This window comes from Musa acuminata, chromosome BXJ2-8 (genome assembly GCF_036884655.1).
Source record: "Musa acuminata AAA Group cultivar baxijiao chromosome BXJ2-8, Cavendish_Baxijiao_AAA, whole genome shotgun sequence".
NCBI lineage: Eukaryota > Viridiplantae > Streptophyta > Magnoliopsida > Zingiberales > Musaceae > Musa > Musa acuminata.
This window is the reverse complement of record NC_088345.1, coordinates 13,352,562-13,375,625: the sequence shown is the minus strand read 5'-3', so window position 1 is coordinate 13,375,625 and position 23,064 is coordinate 13,352,562. Positions and strand designations below refer to the sequence as shown.

Here is a 23,064-nt window from a genome sequence, read left to right as displayed (position 1 = left end):
AATTGACCACATGCGAGATCATATCTGAATATTATTTTACAGTCCCTTTGTCGTCGGATGTCAAATTGCGAAGATAATCTTTGTTTCTTTTGTTGTTTTACAGGGAAATTGCTCGTCCAAGTTGATGCTGCTTTCTCTTTAACTTTTTCCTTATTATTTTTAAATATTTTTATTTATTAATATTTTTTTATTATTTACTCACTATTTTTGTGCAAACAGAATTTTGTAATTTTGAATATTGAAGTCGAAAGAATATCAAATTCTAATATAAATGGACTTTCAAATCATGAAATTATTTTTTTTATGATGGTCATAATTCAATTATCGTTTTATGAAATATCGAAATAAAAATATGATAAATTCATTCAAAAATAATTTTTTTTATATAATGTTCTAACTTTAAAAAATTTTCCTACGGTATTTTTTTTAATAATCATTTCACCCCAATCAATCACTACTTCTACCCAACCCTTGTTTATTGGTTATTGATCGCCCTTGCTTCTCTTTGAACAGTTGCTCATCACCCATGGCAGAAGTGCAATGGTGTGCAAAAGTGACCAATGACAAAAGTCTCATTCTCGTCGAATGTAGTAACCATCGCCTCTCCCTCTTTGCCTCGTAGGGCTTGTCACCCATGACCCTCACATAAAGAAGGACATGATGACAATGATGGAGGCAATGCAAAATGATGATAAAATATTTTTTTTTCATCTTACTAAGAGCATTTTATAATAATTTTTTAAAACTGTAGTGTCCAATGAAAAATAATGAAAATCAAAGATTTTTTTTTAAATTCATCCATAAAAATATATATGGATAAAAGGTATATTTTTAAGCTTTAGTTTATTTTTTGTTTGGACATATTTTTCACACATTACTATCGGGCCTCATCAAAAATAAAAATTAAAATAAATTGTCGATAGCTTAAGATTGTCCAAGGAAAATGCAACATTTCGTGATGATGATCAATAGAGTTCACAATGCCATCGACTTCGTTAGTTTCTCAGATCAATCACGTAAATTATCTCAAATAGGGACCGGACGGGAGCATAAAGTCGGCATGCCTTCCACGGTTGTGTCATGGACGGGTCGGAGCGACAACGTGGAATTCTCCAAAATATTATTTAAAGGATTATTTTTCCGCACCACAGCAGACCCCAACGACTTTGACGCACCGAAACACCGACCGCATCCCGTCCCCCCCTGCTTTTACCTCTTTCCTCCTCCCAATCCTCCTCCACCTCTCTCTCTCTCTCTCTCTTCTCTCTGTCTCTCTCTCTCTCTCTCTCTTTTCTTCTGCCCATCGCCCAACTCATTCCGTCTCCGGTACTCTGAGCCTTTCGGGATCTCATCAAACAGGTGCTTTTTCTTTATCGTCTTGCGACTCCGTGGATCCTTTCTAGGGTTCTTTTGTTTCTTTCTGTTGGATGATTCGGGTTCGCGTTGCGCCTTGTTTCCTGTAAATTCATGAGGCATTTAAACAATTGGCTGACCTCGTTCGCTATAGGGTTAGGATTCGTGTCGGAACGGTTTAAAGATCGAGCGAGCGCCGGGGCCGTGCGGTTCTGGCCGGGAGGAAAGCTCGGTTCTTGATTCTAGAGGTGTGCTGCGATCGGGGTTTCTTTAGTAAACTTCAACGCGGTGGCAGCCAGAAAGATTTTACGTTGACCGTTACTCTAACTAATCTGAAGGTCTTCTGACGTTTCTTGGCTGCAGGAATGGGCTGTCAAGCAGCTCAATTTGTGCGATCAGGCAACCGATAAGCATTGGTCCGGTAGAACACTGAATCTTTAATGTTTTTTTCTTCTTTCTCTGTACCAATTGGGATGCTTTAAAGAACTTGTGCACATTAAGTTTGTTTCATTTTCTTTATTACGAATATATTCTTCTCGATCTTACTACTTGTACGTGCTTGCTTATCTGACTGGCTGGTTTTCTTACGCCTTTCAATCATTGCTGTGCTATGAAAAATGTAATATAATATTTGATGTCAGCAGATACAGTGGTCATTTAATTGTTAGTGTGTGCATTTTTTTGTCAGTGAGTCATAGAAAAATATCCTCAATATTATTAGCTCAACCTTTATTGCTTATTGGATGGAAAAAATAATGGATACTTGACTGATTTGTAGTTACTAGTTTGATCTTGGATTCAGAAATGGGTTATAAATGCTGAACTTACTTCCTTCCATCAGAACCTAATGACCACAATCATCATGGCACACACAAAGAGAGGTTCTAGCATGATATAATACATTTCAGGTTTTACCTGGCATGCATTTTTACTCCAGAATAAGAACACATTATTACTGATATGGTTCCAATGTATATGACCTGCTGCCATCAACGTCATTGTTCAGGCTTTTTCCCAGTGCAATCTGAAACCAAGAAGACTCCATGCAGATTTACCAAAATTACAAGAGTGGGCTTTGCCTTGGCTCTTGGAATGCTAGAAAAGTCTACTTAATGGTTGCGGTTCAAGCTTACATAACTAGAAGCAACCCTCTAAAATTTTCCTATACTTTTGAAAGGAAAAGGAAAAAAACAATCTATTCTATGCCACAAGAATCAATAACCATTTAGCAAGCACAAATATTCTGAAGAAAAAGTTTCCATCTCAAAATATGTTTCGGTCATAACTACAATTTCACATACAGTAACATTTCTATTCAAATCTCTGTTTACTCTGTTGGTGTCTAATATTTTAATTAATTGTTCACCTCCGAGGATTTAAACTTTCTAATACTTGATGATCTGGCTGATAGGAAGTAACTGTTTGCCAGGCAATAGTACAAGAAATATGCATATTCCATTTTATGCCCAAGCAGATGCAGTCAACAATGATCATCAGTTCTCAAGTGAACTTATGGCAGCTGATGCAAGGCCACCTAACACAGGCTATGTGCTTGAAAATGGTGATGTTGGCCTTTCGGCTCGGACATCTGATTCTTTAATGAGGTCCTAAATCAAGGAGTTTTTAATCAAGATCTTTGTTCAGAAACATGTTTTTAATTCGTTTATTATACAACATATTTTTTGCCTGTAGGCATGAATTTCAAATTGATTCTGGTTCCAGCAAAAGAGCCAAAGTCAACAACCGCATATTGGATCCAGAAATCATGGTAAGATCTACCTGGAAGCTGTTGCAGGTTATGTTCTTTGATAAACAACACATGTATCTGATTTTTATATAACAAAAAATTTTCAGGAACTTTACTATAGATCCCACATTCAGGAAGAAGAGATCCTTCTTCTCCGTAAGCAAATCACTGACGCTAGCATTAAAGTATGAAGATAGTAACAGTTTAAATGCATGCTCATTAGACCATCATTTTGCTGCACTTCTTAATTTAATTACATAAAAATGGTCCTTTTTGGCTTTTAGGAACTTCAGTTACTTAATGAGAAGCATATTTTGGAGAGGAAGCTTTGTGAATTGCGGATAGTACGTAAGCGCTGAGAGTATATACATTAATTTATAAATTATTTTCCTGTTTGAAAATTGTGAAGTATTCTTTCGCGCAATAGGCACTTGATGAGAAGCAGGATGATGCAATAGCTAGTGCCTTGAAAGAATTGACTAAAAAGAGAAGCTATTTTGAAGAAAACTTAAGATTGGCCAATAATCTTAAGGTTTGCTTTCGATCTACTTCCCTCGTATTTCTAAATGAAGTTGAACATGATTTCCAGATGTTTCAGTTCTTCTATCTTGTGGCATCTTATGTGCATTTAGTATCTGTCATGGTATGCCATAGTTCTATGATCAGCTACTGCTATATGAATGATGTGTTATAACTTGGTGCTTAATGTTGGAGAAGATGTTTTAAATGTATATGTGCAGAAAGCCACTTAAAAGTACCTGGTTATTAACATTCATGCATTTATAAGATTAACTGGTGACTAAACCTTTGAGTTTGACAATCCAAAAGCATTTGAAAACCGATTACTTTGATCAAACTGTTTTTTAAGTAGGCACTTGAAATATGAAGTAGAAACTTTGCTATGAGATATTAGAAGATGAAGTGAAATTGGTAAAACATAGCATGAATTTTTAGTCTCTCTTCTAGATTTACATGTTCTCAGATGAATTAGGTACTAAAGTAACAAAGATGGGAAATTCTGTACCAAGTATTAGGAGGTGGCACCGAATCAACTTAAATTTTTTGTCATGTGAGATTGATGTTTTTTTTGCTTCAACCACTAGCAGTAGTTTATAAACGATCACAATCGCCATATCTGAAAGAATTGAAGGTTTTCGATTTGTATAGATCTCATGGTGATAATCAGAGAACAGAGAAGAAGATTGTTTGTAGAGGTTTATAGATGACTCAGCTTTTTGTTGTACACGTGTCTTTGAAAGCTCTATTATTATTGCTGCATCAAGTTTAAGTAACAAGGGCCTTTTTCTACTTTGAGTAGATTTTGCTTTTCAAAGTTTATCTTCCTTTTGATAAAAGCACATCTTGCAACTAGTCTTTTTTAAGTATTTTTCATTGTGCAATATTTCTATGCTTAATTATACACTTTTGGGCTGATTTTATAAATGAAGAAGACATTCCATTCGTGTCTACTGCTGTTCGGAATGGAATCTTATTGTATTATTGCCCTTGGAGTATGTCCAAGAATAATGTCCCTCTGGGACTTTGCAGAGGGATTATGCTTGGTGGATAATGCTCTGAAATCTCATAACACTTCCACTATCTACTGTCATGTTAGAAACCAGATGTTTACATAGCAATAAAATTTTGAACACCTATGCAAAAGCTGACCATTTTATTTAGCTAAGCCAAAATTTGGCATGTTTTGGTTGGGACAAAGACCTGCTAATTGTTCCATATCTACTCAGCAACTCAATTAAAAGCTGTGCCTATGTGCTGTCATGAGTAAAATGGATTCTAAAATCAATTGGAGACGGGAAAGAAAGAAGATTAATGGTACAAGTAGCTGCCAAAGTATATTTCTATCAGCAAACATTATTGGGATTCATTAACTTATTGCCAATTTAGACCAGTTAGACTGTTTTTAGGACTCAAACAGAAAATGAATGAACTAGCTCACATATGTTGTCCATTAAGGCTTGTGTTCTGTTTGACTAGTTTTACAATTCTGAAACAGGTGAACTATGGTTATTAATTAGCTTAGCTACATCCAATATTTAGGCGTGTTTGGCTCCAGGTTAGGATATATGAAAGTAGGATGTCTCACATTTGGGCTTGGATCATCACATAGTTAGGACATTCCACTTTGTTCACTGACCCAAAGAAGACGATGTTGGCTAGGCTAGTTTGCTTTCCAACATTAGATCCACTTGGTTGTTAGGTGCTATACAGCTTGTAATTCTGAGAGAGAAGGAACATAAGGAAAGGGATTTAGGTAGTCTAACCTTAGTGCCAACTATATTGGTATATTATTATTTTCCACATTTATGAAGTGAAGTGAACACTAACAGATCCTTAGGGACCAATAATTTGATAATAATTTGGTTATATATTATCTAAAAACCTTTTTTTTTAGTTTAACATGCGAGCTGACCACAATCAAAATTTGAACCTCAGCACTCTTGATTCTTTATTTTTTTCCGGGTACATTCTATACGGCCTGTCGTGCACTGGGGTAATTGTGATGCGTCATCTTAGGAGATCAACACCTTGTCTACAGTACCTTACAAAACCATGTAGTCAGTTTATTTGCTTTCTGGTACTTACAATATGAATTGCAACTACTTTTTGACTTTCATCTCTTGTTAGGCTTTGTTAAAAAAATATTGACTTTCTGGTACTTACAATATGATTTGCAGCTACTTTTGAATTTCATCTCTTGTTAGGCTTTGTTAAAAAAATTTTGAACAAATGCACTCCATAGTATACTTTGTAATATGGTTTTCTTGCCAATTTGTTCAGGTTGTAGAGGATGAGATGTATGTACTAACTTCGTCATTGCTAAGTCTATTAGCTGAATATGACATACGACCCCCTTCAATCACTTCTTCTACAATCTCCTCTTGTGTAAAGGTAGCAGTTCTTCACATCTCCTTTTGACATAGAGCTCTTGTGGTTGATCAATTTCGTTATTAGTTACTCTTGCTATCTGAGGATGCATAATCGGTACAGTTTGATGGTTGTTGCTACCACCTTTCCTTTCTCAGTCTACATAGAGTGCAGGGAATCCCAAATTATTGTACTCTTAAGACTTGTAATTGTAGATGTTCTGTTCGCAGCTTCAGTATTTTATATTCTATATTTTCGGCTTTGCTGGTATAGATGAAATTTGAGCTTGCTGTACTCTCTATTTCAACATTAGCGTATACTGCCTTCTGAATTCACCGGTGAAGGTGATAACCGTTTTCTTATCCAGTTTGATAACAACTAGGTTGATATTTGTTTCGGTTGTAAAATTAAGGATTATCATGCAATGTTTGGGTACACCATCCTGGGCCTTTCATGTTTAAGGCATGTTGAACTTAAATTGTGCTTCTGCTGATCAAAGTAGGATCACTTGTATATTTAAGCAGATTTTCTGTTTCACCTGTTTAAAATCTCTCATTGCTTGTGCTTGTTAATACTTTACATTTTTAGTGATGTTCATTGAGTTTGATAGAGCTGTATCATTAGTTAAAGATGTTCCAGGATATCGTGCTTTGGTCAGTCATAAACCGATGTCTTTGTTTCCAGTCTGAAATCTGTCAAGTTGGTTTTGTTGATGGATTGAGTGGTATGTGTTGCTCACGTGCAGGCCCTTTGCCTGGAATGATTTAGTACTGTTTAATGCTGATTACATGTAAGAGCTGCACCAGGGCGCAAGAAATTTAACTTGTGACTTTCTTTGTCTTTTCCGTGCATTTGCATGCGAACTAACTTGGCCTTACTGACCCTATATCAGAATGACTTCTTTTCTCCATTCTTTTGCATTTCTAATTTGGTACTGCTATTTGGCATGAGGCTAGTACTTGACCAATACTGGAGTTAATAACTGATTCACTTGTTGGCTGCTTAGACTCTTTTCCTAGTTTTATGGTGACATTTGTGTCATATATGCTGAGTACAATTAGCAATCATGTAACTAGCTATCTGAGTGTAACTGATGGTTTTTGTTGTTTCAGCAATTATACCAGCATATGCAATGGAAGATTAGATCTTATGTAAGTCAGTTTCTGCCAGCTTCTTGGTTATGATCTTGGTTATATTAATATTGTCAATATGAATTCTTCTCTGCTTACACCGTTATGGTGGACTAATTGTTTCATCCAAGTTCAACTCACGTGGGTTATGTTTTCAATCTTCTGTATTAGTAGCAAACTAGAAGTTATTACATGCAAATTTGATTTGTTCTTTGCATTTATGATCAAATTTGTCTCCCTAGTTGCCTTTTTAAGCTTGCTGCCCATTTTGATAAACAGTGCTCCTATACATCACAATTTGTGCAAGTGCAAAAAATTGTGACGGCTGATAGCCCAGAAATATAAATGGTAGTAATGTAGTATGCATGATTACTTGATGTCAATGTCCAAACAACAAAAGAACATAGGCAATATGCACTCTATTACCTACAATTAGGAAGCATTAAACTTTGGCAATGATGTACAGGAATTTGTTATATTGTATATCACTTTTGTTAGCTTATGTCCCACTTAAAATGCTAAAAATGTTTTACAGTCAATTTGTCACCCATAAAGCAAAATTGGTAAAAGAAATGGTATGGAGTAAGATCTTGAAAATGATCTTTTAGTATTAAATCAATCAGTTTAGACCGACTAAAATTGTCAACATTTTTTGCCAAAGCTTATCATTTTTGTTTAAAACGGACCAAAACTTCTTGTGGGCACAAAACTTCAAATTTTACATGCATGTGTGCATGCAGGCATGGAGAACCTAAACATTAAATGCAAACACAAGGATTCTTCTATTAGACAGCATTTGAAATATGAACCTTTTGGTCTTTATTTGGTACCCGAGATGCAAGGTGAAGATTTGTAATCCATGTTATTCTTGATGTTTCGATTGATTCATCATATTTGTGAACTATGCTTGGATTTGGTAGGATCAAGAGCACTAAGAGGGGGGGGGGGGGGGTGAATTAGTGCAGCGGAAAACATTCTATGAAAAATAAAAACTACGTTCGTTCGTTAAAAGTGATTTTGGTAAGAAAGCCGATTCGTAAATCACTTTAACTTTTGTTTAAGCGAGATGCAGCAAAGATACAAATGCAGTTTGCAGTTATGATTCTAATCAGATAGTAGGCGCAAACTGAAATATAATATTCGTACGAAAACACTGATTTACGTCTAAATGCTGATTCGTAAATCACTTGATTAAGCGAGATGCAGTTTAAGCAAGGATATAAAGGCAGTTTGCAGTTATGATAGAAATCAAAACGTAAACGCAAACAGAAATATGATGATCGTACGATGAAACTGTTTTACGTCTAAACGCCGATTCGGAAAGTGCAAAGCTTGAAACCCGATCATATATGTGCAGAAGGCAGTAAGCTTTAGAGGAGGTTTGCAGTAAAGATAATATGCTGATGCTAAAAGTAAATGCAAACCGAGATTTAGAGTGGTTCGGTCAATCTTGACCTACTCCACTTTTGGCTTCCTCCACCGACGAGGTTACCGACGTCAACTAGAGGCCTTCCTTCAATAGGCGAAGGCCAATCATCCTTTTACAGTTTCACTCCTTTTGACGGGTTTAGGAGACAACCCTTACAGAATTTTCTCTCATCTCTTTACAGAATTTGGCCTTTACAAAAATTTTGAGCTCTAAAAATCACAGAACAAGATCAGGATTTCGGTGTATATTCAGTGCTCTTTCAGTGCTGAATGGGTGGGGTATTTATAGGTCCCAACCCAGTTTGAATTTGGAGCTCAAAACTGTCAATTCCCGGAATTCCGGGATCTAGTGGTTGCACCTCCTGACTGGAGCGGTTGCACCTCCTGCCAGAGCTCGAAGACCAAGCTCAGGCGGTGCCACCTCCTGACTAAGGCGGTTGCACCGCTCAGCCAGAGCTCGAAGACCGAGCCCAGGCGGTGCCACCTCTGTCAGGGGAGGTTGCACCGCCCAGTCTCGCTCGGAGACTGAGCCCAGGCGGTGCCACCTCCTGGCTGGGGCGGTTGCACCGCCCAGTCTCGCTTGGAGACTTAGCCTAGGCGGTGCCACCTCCTGGCTTGGGCGGTTCAACCGCCTGGTAGAAATCAGGGTCCGAATGGGTCGATCCATTCGACCCAATTAGGGTTTTTCAGGGGCCCAATTGCTCCAAGATTAAGTTAATGAGATCACCTCCCATTTCCAACTTAATCATTGTGCTAACTATGATTTTTCCTAAGATATTTACTGCAACTTGCTCCGGTGCGTCAATCGCTTCTTCCGGTGGGCTTCCAGCGAACTTCCGTCGATCATCCGATGAACCCTCGGTGATGCTCCTGCGGACTTCCGGAAAACTCCTGGACTTGCGACGATCCACTTGGCGAGTTCCGACGAGCTTCTTTGGCAAGCTCATGGACTTCTCGGATTTGTTCCCGCAGAACCTCCGACGACTGTCCGAACTTTCGTCGAACTCTCGAACTCCCAACGTGATCATTGTCTTGACTCCGGCGTAACTCCTGTTGCATATCTTATTTTCATCGTAGTTAATCCTGCACACTTATCTCAACATATAGATTAGATAACAAATGACAATTGACTTCATCATCAAAATCCGAGATTCAACAATCTCCCCCTTTTTGATGATGACAATCAATTGATAATGGAGTTAACTTTAACTCCCCCTGTCTATATGCCATACTTGAGATAAGTCATTCTTGAATTCAAAACCTTTGAATTCAAGAGACATATTGATAAGTTAAAATCATTTAAACTTATCAATACTCCCATCATGATTCCCATCATGATGTTTCTCTCTGAAGATGATGTCAAGGCTTGACATTCATTTTCAAATTTTACATAACAGGTTTGAATGAAGGTAATAGTAGCAATTCATCATATTGTAAGATATCAATATGTAAAACTACGAAGTAAGATTTTGATATCATTACATGATACAAACAAGGCATAATGCAAATTATAGCAATCATAGCATCAATTCATATATCTCTTGGTGATGCAAGCATGATATTAATACTCATATATTTCTCCCCCTTTGTCATCAACAAAAAGCATGGTAATTGTGATAGCAGGAGAACAATAAGCGAATTTTGAGCATAAGTGCTATAGTTGTTCATGCCTTTACATGTTATTTTCCAAGCATATAAAGGAAAGCATGATACATAGATTGCTTTGAATACTTCTTCCTTTTTATTTGTTATAATCTTTTTGCATGAAAGAGGAAGGCTATTTGTGATTTTACTTTGAGTGAAGTTAAAATCGATGAGAGATTAAATCATGCTTCATTTTTACAAGGATCAAGATATGTATGTGAAATAAGTCTTTGTAAGTAAAAACACTATCATCCATATTTCAAGATGAAATTTATAAGCAGGAATCATTTCATCAAATCCATTTCAGAAAAATATTTTTCATAAGTGTATGAGAAAATCCGATTGTTAGGATACCAATTGTTAAGCGAATCCGAAAATGAAATTAACACTTTCATGCATTCGGACAAGACTATGCTATTGATTTTCAAATACAATCATAAAGACAAAACATGCATATAATTTTCAACATGTTATTTAGGCATGTAATGACAATCAAGTGATTTGATCATTCAATGAAGTCCGAAAGATAATTTTAACTAGTTTATGTATTCGGACACATTAACATTCCTAATTCTCTTCTTATGAAATCAAATTGTTTTTCATTTAGAGGTTTTGTAAAAATATCAGCTAGTTGATGTTTAGTATCAATGAACTCTATGATTACATTATGATTAGTAACATGATTTCGTATAAAGTGATGTCTAATATCATGGCAATATGACGCATCAACTGCATTGGTATATCATTTTCTCAAATCATATTTATCATGGAAACCAAAACATTTAATTTCAATGTAAAATCCGACAGTGAGTAACGAGATTAAACAACGAGTGATGTTCGTAACTCTGCTCACAAACAAATACATCAGGTAACCATATCAAAGATCAAGGCACAGGGCATTGTGATGAGTAACATAAAGAGTTTACAATAACAATAGGTGATTGTGTTCACATACAAGCTCATTCAGGGGGTGGAAAATTAAAGTGCCTAAATAAAGAGTCAAATTGTCGATGAATTTGTTGCAGCTCAGATAGGATTTGATCTTGTCGATGTTCAAGCCGTTCTTATTTTTGTTTAAATCGGTCCATCCGAATCCCAATATCTTCCACAGGTGATGTAGTAGCTTGCTCAAATGAATGTGTTTCCTCAAAGGGACAGATTGGAGGAGATTGAGTACCCCTAAAGACTGGTGTTTCTGGTTCTGGTTCAGGTTGAGGGGGATCGGTTCTTCTAGGCATTCTAACCCAGTTACCGTTTCTATAAACGCATCTTAATCGGTGAAGTAGATTTTTGTTTATTATGCTAAACCTATCTACTTTTATTACTTCTTCTTCCGGTGGTATTGGAATATCGTAGGCTTTCAGTATTCTAGTGATTATACCACCATATTGTAACGGACAAACTTCTAAACAAGATGTTGGATGTAATGCTTATGTCTGTCCGTTGTCTCTTGGCATGTTCATGCCTTGTACAGCAAGTAGAGGGGCGGCCGAAGGCTAAATAGTCCCATGTTAGTTGGGTTGGTGGCCTCTTTAGGCTTGTAAATAAAGGTTGTGTCATGTGGACACGTGCGAGAGCTTTTCGGTCTGTAATGGACCATTTTACCCTTTGTTGTGCCACTATTCAGAGCTTGTAAAGTCTGTTTGTAATTTGCATTGTCTATGAAGTGTTTTTCGGACATGTTTGCTTGTGGATCCCGATTGAGGCGTTCTCTTTAACCCGTTCTCTCTTTTGTTGGTCCTAAGGGACAATGGGAGGCTTCGGGGAGGCTGACCTTTGCGGACGGACACGCGAGGGTGCCGCACGCCTTAGGCAAAACCAGCTAAGGTCATGACATTATGGTATCAGAGCGGGACAAGCACTCATAGAAACTCTTGACATGCAAACGTGGGGGACCTAGCGGGGCTGCGTTGAGGGCAGTCAGCACACGCGCGACCGTTTGAGGGAAAACGGGCATGGAGATGTAGGGAAAAGAGTCGCTCAGAGGAGTGAGCATCTGAGATTGGCATTCAGAGGAATGGCCAACCCTTCGCGCAAGAGGCACCACGAGAACAGGCAAGCTTGGTAGAATTTGGAGCGCACAAAGGTTGGGATGGCTGAGTTTGAGCTACGGCTCAACGTTGACAACTATACTTGATGGTGCTCTAGGCAAGTGAGGCGCTTGGCAAGAATGAGACCATCCAAGGTGGAATGAGTTGCTCAACGACCAAAAGAGTTATGCAAAGCTCACAGAGGTGAGGGGAATTGCTAACTCGAAGAATTTGGTACTCATGCATGGGCTTGTATGCGGACGATGGAATGTTCGTGGCCATCCCAAGGCGACCGAGACTCGGCGCCATGGAGCATTGAAACTTTCTCTTCGTCATGTGAAGGATACGTCCGTAGGAGGCTGAAGTGTGCAATGAGTTCAGCATGTTGCTAGGCCTTGAGGGGTGCAGCGGGGGCTGTATGGACGTGGAGTCGCAATCTAGCAAGTGCGTTTGCAGGAGGCAGAACAATGCACAGTTTGTTCAGCAGATCGGAGTAGTCAAAGGGGATGGTGGTCTCCGAAATGAAGAGAGATGTTGCTCCAACGGGGTAGTTATCCAGGAGGGATAAGTCCCGGCTCTCCAGAGGGAGAATCATGTGAGATGGACCTCACATGTTGAGGAGGAGTACCTCAACAAACAACAACTCCACGAAGCTCGATGGACCGAGCAAGCGGCGAGGAGTCGTCGCATGATCTCGCTTGAGAGAATGCATTGGTGGATGCATTGTGAGATCAAGTGGGGGAGCGACCTAAAGCAACTTATGAAGGTACACTTGGAGTCGATGTGGAGATCGGACTCAAGGGAGGGCTGACCCGTGAAATGGTGGGTGCGAGAGCCACCATCGACTAAATGCAAAAAACGAGGAGCGGAGCAACTTGGGTGTAACTTGGCGAAGTACCCAAGCCGCATGAAGGGAGCCAGCATAGAAGTTGAAACATGGAGCAGAGGCACAGTGCTTTTCTTAGACAGAGGTCAAGGACATGAACTCTTGCAGAGGCAAGAGTAGGATCATGTTGTTCCATGGGTCCTTCATTCTGACGGAGCGGACTCATCTTGCATGGTGCCAAAGACGAAGGGAGCTTCGGGGCACATGCACCTTATCTCGAAGAAGCATTTGATGGAGAAACTAAGGCGACTCAATTTGCGGAGGCAAAGTTGGGTTCAGAAGGCCTTAGCACGGGGCGAGAGGACGCAGAGGCGGATACTCTTGAAGAATATGCCACAGTGTTGCCATTTGAGTTGCTATGAAGGAAGCAGTGCGCAGCGGAGATTGTGCTGGTAGGGGCAGAGGCCTAGGATCCAGACAATGGTGCACAGATTACAGTGAAGTCGGTGGACTTCGAGAGCTACTAGGCGACGGACTGTCCTAGAGCGGTGCTTCATCTAAGTGTGACCCGGGAGTGGGTGGATGAAGGTCGATTGCCAGAGGAGAGAACAAAATCGAAGGTGGAAGGGACCCTGCGATGTATTGGCAGAGGCCACACATGGAGGGTTCACAATTCAAGTTTATTCCACAAGGATCAGAATGCAATGGAGATGTCACCAGGAGGCGACATGGTGCAGCGGATCGTGGTGGAACAGTTCGTGGCAATGCGATACACACAATGAGTCCCGTGAGGGGTGAGATCATATGGAGGTATGATCGGGAGCTACTGGGAGCTCCGCTTTGGTGAACAACACGACGGCAGGAAGGGCTATGGATTCAAGGAGTGAAGGCCATGGTACTGCAGAGGCGGGTCTTCCGGGCGTGCACCGAATTTTGCATCGGATGAAAACCTTGGTCATCAGCATATGGGGGCTGGGTTCCACCAAGGGAAAAGTTCGAATGCAAGTACCAGTGAGTTCCATGGGAGGGACTGGATCATGCAGAGGTATGATCGAAGCAACTGGAGAGTTGGACTGCTCCAAAGCTCATATTCGCTTAAGGGAGCCCGACAAGTCAGAGGACAAGGTCGAGTAAGCGAACGTTGCTACCAAGGAAGCTAAGGAGAACAGAATCGGTGCAAACTCTATAACGTGATGGCAGAGGCCATGCATAGGAGTTGCAGTCTGTCTTTCCATCGACCAAACGGACTGCTTGGAGAACACAGAGGTGTTGAAGCAGGGGGTCGAAAGGGGCGAGGAAGCGACGACGAGTCCAGAGGGACTTAACTACCCAAAATCAAGCATCAGTTAGAATGGAGGTGGACTCAGAGGAGTGCCACGGAGACATCTCTACTGATTGTGAAGAAAAGGGATACAGAGGCGAGGCGACGGATAGTAGGGCCATGGGCATGGCAGCGCCATGGTACCGCAGAGGCGGGACTTCCGTGCAAGTCATTGATCCCTTGCTCTCACGGAGGGAGAGCACTTGGTCGTGAAAGGGGCCGAGGAGGTGGAGCATACAGAGGCAATCTCCAAGTACCGAGACAAGGCTGAAGGGCAGAGGCCAAGAAACTTCGTAAGACCGGTGTCAACAAGTTTCTCATCAAGATAGCCGTAAGTGAAGGACTTCGGGTCATGCAAGAGTGCACGACCAAGGAACGAAACAGGCAGTACGCGGTGCTGTACCTTTGCTACTCAGTGGAGTAGGCGGCAGGGTTGATGGAGAAGACGGTACAATCCCAGAGGCGACCTCATCTATCAGAGAATTACTCCAAGTTGGGGTGAAAACTTCCTGCATTCCAGAAGTTCAATGGCATTGAGAAGGTGAATCACAGTAGCTAACTCAACGCAAGGAGTGCAAACACTTCAAGTGCTTCAGAAGTGTGAGCAAAGAGCAGGCGAAGGCCAGTAACCAGCTTGATGCATGAAGTACAACCTCGAGGAGGCGGGCGAAGTCAAGTAACCTTTGCCTTCTCAATTCTTAAGAGAATGGGTGAAACCGAGTACCCCAGTTCTCTTATCTATCCAGCAGAGGAGCTCTGCATAAGTTCAAAGACCCTTCGAAGACAATGGAAGACAATAGTTGTCAAATCCTCACCAACGGTGATCAGTGCTACTGAGAGTAGTTTGTCCGCTTCATTTCCTAACGAAATGCCAATCGAAAGCGGAAGTGATACGAATCTACTTGGATGTGACAACTAACTAAAAGAAGAGTCAATGAGCAGATTTTGTGGAGGAAGGACCCAAAGCTTCAGAAGTTTGCGAGACGATGCTCGTTAAAGCTCCAACAAGCATCCACCCAGTTCAAGCAGCATGAGGAATTTTTAAGAGACTAGCGCAGTAAGGATGGTATTTTCCTTCATTTGGCGGATCCGCAGGAATCAACAAGGATCAACACAACTCAGCCAACCCCACACCAGAGTCAGAGTCATTGGTGAGTTGAAGCAGCATGGCGGATTAAAGGTTCGACTACTCAAAAACAGCAGCGGAGAGCAGCTGGGAGCCAGGAGGCGCATTGCAGCTGGAGTGGAAGATTGAAGACTCAGCAAAGGCGAAGAGTTGCAGTGTTCACAAAGGCTTCGACGAGGACGTCGAAGGGATAAGTGGGGGAGAATGTAACGGACAAACTTCTAAACAAGATGTTGGATGTAATGCTTATGTCTGTCCGTTGTCTCTTGGCATGTTCATACCTTGTACAGCAAGTAGAGGGGCGGTCGAAGGCTAAATAGTCCCATGTTAGTTGGGTTGGTGGCCTCTTTAGGCTTGTAAATAAAGGTTGTGTCATGTGGACACGTGCGAGAGCTTTTCGGTGTATAATGGACCATTTTACCCTTTGTTGTGCCACTATTCAGAGCTTGTAAAGTCTGTTTGTAATTTGCATTGTCTATGAAGTATTTTTCGGACATGTTTGCTTGTGGATCCCGATTGAGGCGTTCTCTTTAACCCGTTCTCTCTTTTGTTGGTCCTAAGGGACAATGGGAGGCTTCAGGGAGGCTGACCTTTGCGGACGGACGCGCGAGGGTGCCGCACGCCTTAGGCAAAACCAGCTAAGGTCGTGACAATATGGAAGCATCATGTCTTTCTTAGATAGTTCTAATATGTTTTGCTAGATAAGATAACCAAGACAGATGTCATGTCCTTTCATGATCCAATACATAGTTCCTAATTCTAATTGGCTTACTTTATCATGATGGTATTGTTTAGGGAGAATGATGCTAGTTAGGATATGATGAAGTACCTTAGTGTTTAGTGGCAGTAGATGTTCACAACTTTTAGGAACAAATGCTAAGTTGGGATTAGCGAAAATTGTTCATAAGGCTTCAACATACGTTGTCCCAACAGTTTCATCATCCCATGATCCTCTAAAGTAAAGTCCTCTATTTTTTATGGGAATACCTATCATGTTGTAAACGAATTTATCCGTAATGGAGATGTGTTGTCCTAGGAGATAGGTAGACATTCTTTCTTCTTCATCTACTTGTATATTGTTGTAAAATAATCTAACAAGTCTTGGATAGATGGGTTCACTAATTTGTAAAATAGGGAGTAGATCTAGGTTTGCAAACCATTGGATTGTCTTTAAGTCTCTTAGTTCATTTAAATCTACATGGTTTCCCTTACTCCTAAGTTCGAAAGAGGAAAACTTTTCAGCATGATATTTTAAATCGAAAATGGTAAGATTAAAATCTTCCACTAATCTCCTCTTCCCTTTGTCCCTTGAGGATCTTCTAGACCCCATAACTACTGCTATTTAAGAGGATAATAATGAGCAAGAGTAAATGAATCAAAAACAGAATTTTAGGGGTTCTTAGAGAATACCTTAGTGAGATCTTCAATAGAAGGAGAGATTGTTGATCTTTTGCTTCAAAATGAGGAGTATTTGGGATGCTATGAGGGGTGAAATGGAGGTGGCGAAGCTTTGGAAGAGTAAAGAGGGGAAGGGAGTGAGTTGGGGTCGGTTCCACCGCCGGCCCTAGCTCGGGTTAAAAAGAGGTAGAATTGCGGGCGGTTGCACCGCTGGCTGGGGCGGTGCAACCGCTTGCAACACGTGACAGCCGGAGGTGCTACCTCCAGTTGGGGCGGTGCCATCGCCTGCAAGCGGTGAGCACTTGTTCTGACAGCAGTGTGATCTGATTTGAATATTTTTGACTTGAGAAGAATTTTCATTCAGAGCAATCAACTTTACTTATGTAATTACGTAAGAATTTTCATTGTAAGATAAGAAATTTTGCATGATCAAGATAGATCTTGTGACATGCATACTCTAAATGTCGTGTACATGTTTGTGACAGATTGTTCAGGTTGGTAAGCCTTGTAAGTTTATGACAAACTTAGTAAGTTCATGATATAGTTGGATTTGAAAGTAACGAACGGATGAAATCAATGAGTTTGAAAATCTAGAGGATATGTGAAGTGAGAATCATGGGTTTCCAATTCTGAGAGATCAAATAGGATTGTATCTATATCACATTTGTAATTTTAACCTTCTAATCCTCTTCTGTTATTTAGGCTAGAGAGCAACGCGAGTTCTTTTTGGATCTCGGGTCATGAATATCAAGAATCTAAAGAGCAGGATATTATTTCTTGCTCCCAGCTTAAGATGTTTTATGTTTATACAAGAAAGGATGATCTTTAGGTATCCATTTGCTTTTGGGTGCCTCAAAAATAGATCTACATTGTTTATCATGTTGCATAGAATTTATCATAGTTCCTTTAGGAACTCAAATTAATTTGTTTGGACTAATTTTCTTGAATGGATAATAATGCGTTTTGTGTCCAAGTTTGCAACAAAAGTTGCATTTGTCTTGGTGTCGAACATGTAAGATAGGGCCTTTTATGAAGATGGTTGGATTTTGGTGAGGACTTCTCACAAATCCGATTCCACTTCTTTTGGGAACGTGACCCTTGTTTGCAAGGATCATGTTCAAGGACTAGACAACCGAGATCCAATTTCACTTTAACCAAATAGGATCATGTGGTAAATAGATTCGTAAATCACTTTAACTTTTGTTTAACCGAGATGCAGCAAAGATACAAATGCAGTTTGCAGTTATGATTCTAATCAGATAGTAGGCGTAAACTGAAATATGATATTCGTACGAAAATACTGATTTACGTCTAAATGCTGATTCGTAAATCACTTGATTAAGCGAGATGCAGTTTAAGCAAGGATATAAAAGCAGTTTGCAGTTATGATAGAAATCAAAACGTAAACGCAAACAGAAATATGATGATCGTACGATGAAACTGTTTTATGTCTAAACGCCGATTCGGAAAGTGCAAAGCTTGAAACCCGATCGTATATGTGCAGAAAGCAGTAAGCTTTAGAGGAGGTTTGCAGTAAAGATAATATGCTCAAAGTAAATGCAAACCGAGATTTAGAGTGGTTCGGTCAATCTTGACCTACTCCACTTTTGGCTTCCTCCACCGACGAGGTCACCGACATCAACTAGAGGCCTTCCTTCAAAAGGCGAAGGCCAACCACCCTTTTACAGTTTCACTCCTTTTGACGGGCTTAGGAGACAACCCTTACAGAATTTTCTCTCATCTCTTTAAAGCTCAGAACTTGGAAGAAAAGAGAGAGAAGAACTTTTGGTCTTTACAACAATTTTGAGCTCTAAAAATCACAGAACAAGATCAGGATTTCGGTGTATATTCAGTGCTCTTTCAGTGCTGAATGGGTGGGGTATTTATAGGCCCCAACCCAGTTTGAATTTGGAGCTCAAAACTGTCAATTCCCGGAATTCCGGGATCTGGCGGTTGCACCTCCTGACTGGAGCGGTTGCACCGCCTGGCAGAGCTCGAAGACTGAGCCTCTGGGCGGTGCCACCTCCTGTCAGGGGCGGTTGCACCTCCTGCCAGAGCTCGAAGACCGAGCTCAAGCGGTGCCACCTCCTGACTGAGGCGGTTGCACCGCTCAGCCAGAGCTCGGAGACCGAGCCCAGGCGGTGCCACCTCTGTCAGGGGAGGTTGCACTGCCCAGTCTCGCTCGAAGACTGATCCCAGGCGGTGCCACCTCCTGGCTGGGGCGGTTGTACCGCCCAGTCTCGCTCGGAGACTTAGCCCAGGCGGTGCCACCTCCTGGCTTGGCCGGTTCAATCGCATGGCAGAAATCAGGGTCCGAATGGGTCGATCCATTCGGCCCAATTTGGATTTTTTAGGGGCCCAATTGCCCCAAGATTAAGTTAATGGGATCACCTCCCATTTCCAACTTAATCATTGTGCTAACTATGATTTTTCCTAAGATATTTACTGCAACTTGCTCCGGTGCGTCAATCGCTTCTTCCGGCGAACTTCCGTCGATCATTCGATGAACCCTCGGTGATGCTCCTGCGGACTTCCGGAAAACTCCTGGACTTGCGACGATCCACTTGGCAAGTTCCGACGAGCTTCTTTGGCAAGCTCATGGACTTCTCGGATTTGTTCCCGCAGAACCTCCGACGACTGTCCGAACTTCCGTCAAACTCTCGAACTCCCAACGTGATCATTATCTTGACTCCGGCGCAACTCCTGTTGCATATCTTATTTTCATCGTAGTTAATCCTGCACACTTATCTTAACATATAGATTAGATAACAAATGACAATTGACTTCATCATAAAAATCCGAGATTCAACAGCATTTGTAACAGTGATTTCAATAGGCGCTCGGGCGATCGCTTAGGCGCTCGGGCGAGGCGAGGCGAGGCCCGAGCGCCTCGCTTCATGTCTAGGTGCCTCACTTCAAAGAGGCGCCGCCTAGGCTCTCGCCCGAGCCCAGGCGTCGGGCGCTTCGGGCGAGCGCCTGGGTTAAACCAGGCGACCGAACTAGATTTTTAGGTCTGGTTGGTCTCCGGTGCTTTAGTTAGTTCAATCGAACCAACTAAATCACCAATATCATGCTCCCCTTCGCGATTTCCCCGACTTCCCTAACCCTAACACTCGCGATTTTACCGTCGAGATTTTTTCTCCGCTGTCGCTGCTCGCCGCTACTATCGCTACTCGCCGCTGCCACAATCGTTGCTCGCCGACTGCTCGCCGCTACCACAATCGCTGCTCGTCGCTCGCCGCTATTGTTGCCGCTCCCGCTGCCGCTCGCAGCCCCCGCTCCAGCTCCCACTCCCGCTGTCCCCGTCGCTCGCCGCTCCTGCTCCCGCTCCAACTACGGCTGTCGCTTGCTACTGTTGCCGTTGCCTCAGCAGCCTCGGTCTTCTCACACTCTTCTCACTATACTGTCGACAGTATATTAACAATATACTGCTAATTGTATACTAATAATAGTTTTTTTATTTATTAGATTACTAATATATTATTTTTATTTTAATACTATTAATTTTTATTTATTTAATAATATTTTTATTTAAAAATAAAATATATACTATTATGATTTATTTATTTATTATGATTTTATACCCAATTTTCTTAATTTAATAACATATTTTTATTTAAATAATTATATTTATTAATTATATTTTTATATTTTTATATTTTAGCATCTCGCTTCGCTCGGGCGAGCGCCTAGCGCCTCGGGCGTTTTTGGACCTTAGCGCCTTTAAGCGCCTAGCGCTTTTTAAATCACTGATTTGTAATGCTAAAAATATAGTGTGTGACCTTTGCTGATAATACAGAAGATAGATAAAATGCTTGTTTGGGACAGTCATTGAACAAGCCTAACAATAACTTTAAACACACAATATATTCAGTTATGTAGCTGTATCTAGATAAAATGTTTGCTTACATTTAAGGTAAGCAAACATCAAGCTTTAGATTCTTCTGTTCTCTTTGGTAGGATACATTGTAAACCCAAGTTTGACAATGTAACACTTATACAAAGAGGCACTAGAAGATGTGAACTGTATCAATCTGGAATACAAATGGGCTCAGCTCGGATTGATTGGTAACTATGGTATTAAAAAAAATCCCAAAATTTTGTTTATTTGTAATGCTGTAGTATGTTGTCTAGGTATGCCTTGTTTGTAATAGCTGAATCCAAAGTTTCAGCATGTGTCTAGTTTAACTATCTCACACTTATAATTGTTATTTGAAAGCAAGGCCCCATTATAATGTTTCACAAGGACTTCCACTGTTGACATAATCTTTAGAGTAAACTAAGACAATCTGGACTTATTATATTTAGTATATTAAACTCGAGCTAGACTCAGGTTTAAGTTGATAGCCAGATTTGTGCTACACAGGTTTCAAATTTCTGTTGACATAGGAAACAAAATTTACTTCTAGATCAACTTGGGTTTAAGTTTCTGAATAGTGCTATCTTTGTTATTACTAATGTATGATTGATTGAGTGGAGATTCTTGTGCTTTGGTAACTAAGGAAACCTCATTTACTGGCTTCTTCCTTCTGTGAGGATAGTTATTTTTTCTTTTCTTTTTTTGTTGGAAATTTTAGCCTTTGCATCTCAGATAAAAAACCCAATTGGCATTTGAATAGCTGGTATGGACGCATAGATCTTATATTGTTGGAATTTATATATCTATCATGTTTTGGGCTTACTGCTGTTGCTAAACCCCCTTGTAGCCACATCCTTCATTCATGCTTGCTGAACCACTTGCCACTGCCTTGCCGAGGTGGTCTGCAACCTCATCCGACCTGTGCTCAACCCACCAGTTGCTGCCAACTTGTCATCGCTTGTTGCCGTGCATCGTCTTCCCATTTGCTGAGCCACTTGCACAGGCACATGGCCTCCCCTGATCTTTGCCCAAGCCTCCTGTTGCTGTTTCTTCATGTTGCCATGCAATGCTGTCATGTTTGCTGAACCACTTGCTACAGGCCTGTCGAGAAGGCCCATGGCCTCACCTAAGGCTTCTCTCCTTATTCTCTTCCCAATGGTCATTTTGCTTTGTTGTGTAACACAGTAACCTTGCCATCTATTTGAGTCATTGTCGGTCTGCGTAGGCCCGTGTTGCCGACACCCACCATTACCAAGATCCACTGTCTCGGGCACATGCTCAGACCCTTTGTCACCAAAGAAGATTGAGAATTGCAGCCAGAAGGGATGACAGAGGCAAAAAATTAAGGAGAGGAGTTAAGGGGAAGGGAAGGATGAGGAACAAGGAGAAGAGGAGAAGAAGAAGAAAAAAAATTAGAGGAAAATGACATGCTACATGATGACAGAAAAAAAGTAAAAAGAAAGAAAAGAAAAGAAAAAAATGGAGGAGAACAAGAAGAGAAAAAAGATGGTAGTGAAAAAGGAAAAGAAAGAAGAAAGGTTATCTTTTTACATATATTATATTATTTATAATTATTACATTATTAAACCTATGGTCCAATTGATATAGATTGACCCATTGGTCCTAACAAATGACCTAGTTAGCCAATGGTTGGCTGGGTTGATGATTATAATGCTTCTGAATTCTGATAACTACGGTATATAGGCATGACTGCACATCCCTATGTCCAGTGCCAATACCCGCTATGTGTCAATCATGCAGCACATTGCATCCTGCATGCAACATATAAGTAAATATTCCCTTTTTATGTAATTAGTGGATTAAGTATAATTTCCTTGCTGAATTTCCTCACGAGTACCAGTTCTATTTGTTTACTCTAGATCCATCAATTGATTTACATATGGTTTTTTGCAGGGTAATTTTGGTGATATGAACCATCTCTTAGGAAATCAACCTGATAACCTGGTGGTTGATAAGAAGCTTCAACATCCAAGTTCTTCAAGAAAACAATTGCCTCATGCTTATGTGGTATAATCTGCCTGGAGTACTCAGTTTTATTAGCATCTCGTAGATTGTGAAGCTGATTTGTGATATTCTACTTGTAGGAACCAATGATACCTGAGCTTCGCCCATCTGATCAATATCCTATGAATCTGCATAGCAAATCTGCTTCTAATCAGTTGAGAGCTACCCAAGAGTATGAAAGAATGGATATAAAGGATGCAAATATTGTTAATGAGAAGCTAAGGGATTTACCATCTGATATTCATATGTTAGTACAAGATCTTTCTTCAAGGGTGCCTACTGTGCCTCTGA

General features: G+C 40.7%; 1 protein-coding gene across 9 annotated transcripts in view; it reads left to right on the top strand.

Annotated features, from left to right (window-relative positions):
• The first annotated feature begins 1,157 nt into the window (after nt 1-1,157).
• Nucleotides 1,158-23,064, top strand: part of LOC135583667 (uncharacterized) — a 30,514-nt gene continuing 8,607 nt past the window's right edge. For 2 of the 9 annotated variants that reach the window (XM_065121127.1, XM_065121125.1), the window contains exons 1-12: nt 1,158-1,359; nt 1,508-1,601; nt 1,717-1,774; nt 2,783-2,957; nt 3,046-3,121; nt 3,208-3,285; nt 3,385-3,444; nt 3,528-3,632; nt 5,900-6,010; nt 7,099-7,137; nt 22,663-22,776; nt 22,854-23,020. In XM_065121127.1, the coding sequence (XP_064977199.1) occupies nt 2,800-2,957; nt 3,046-3,121; nt 3,208-3,285; nt 3,385-3,444; nt 3,528-3,632; nt 5,900-6,010; nt 7,099-7,137; nt 22,663-22,776; nt 22,854-23,020 (908 nt within the window). In that variant the 5' untranslated portion in view covers nt 1,158-1,359; nt 1,508-1,601; nt 1,717-1,774; nt 2,783-2,799. Of the gene's footprint in view, nt 1,360-1,507; nt 1,602-1,716; nt 1,775-2,764; nt 2,958-3,045; nt 3,122-3,207; nt 3,286-3,384; nt 3,445-3,527; nt 3,633-5,899; nt 6,011-7,098; nt 7,138-22,662; nt 22,777-22,853; nt 23,021-23,064 lie in introns of all 9 variants that reach the window. The other 7 variants (XM_065121118.1, XM_065121123.1, XM_065121122.1 and 4 more) reach the window with 6 other exon arrangements.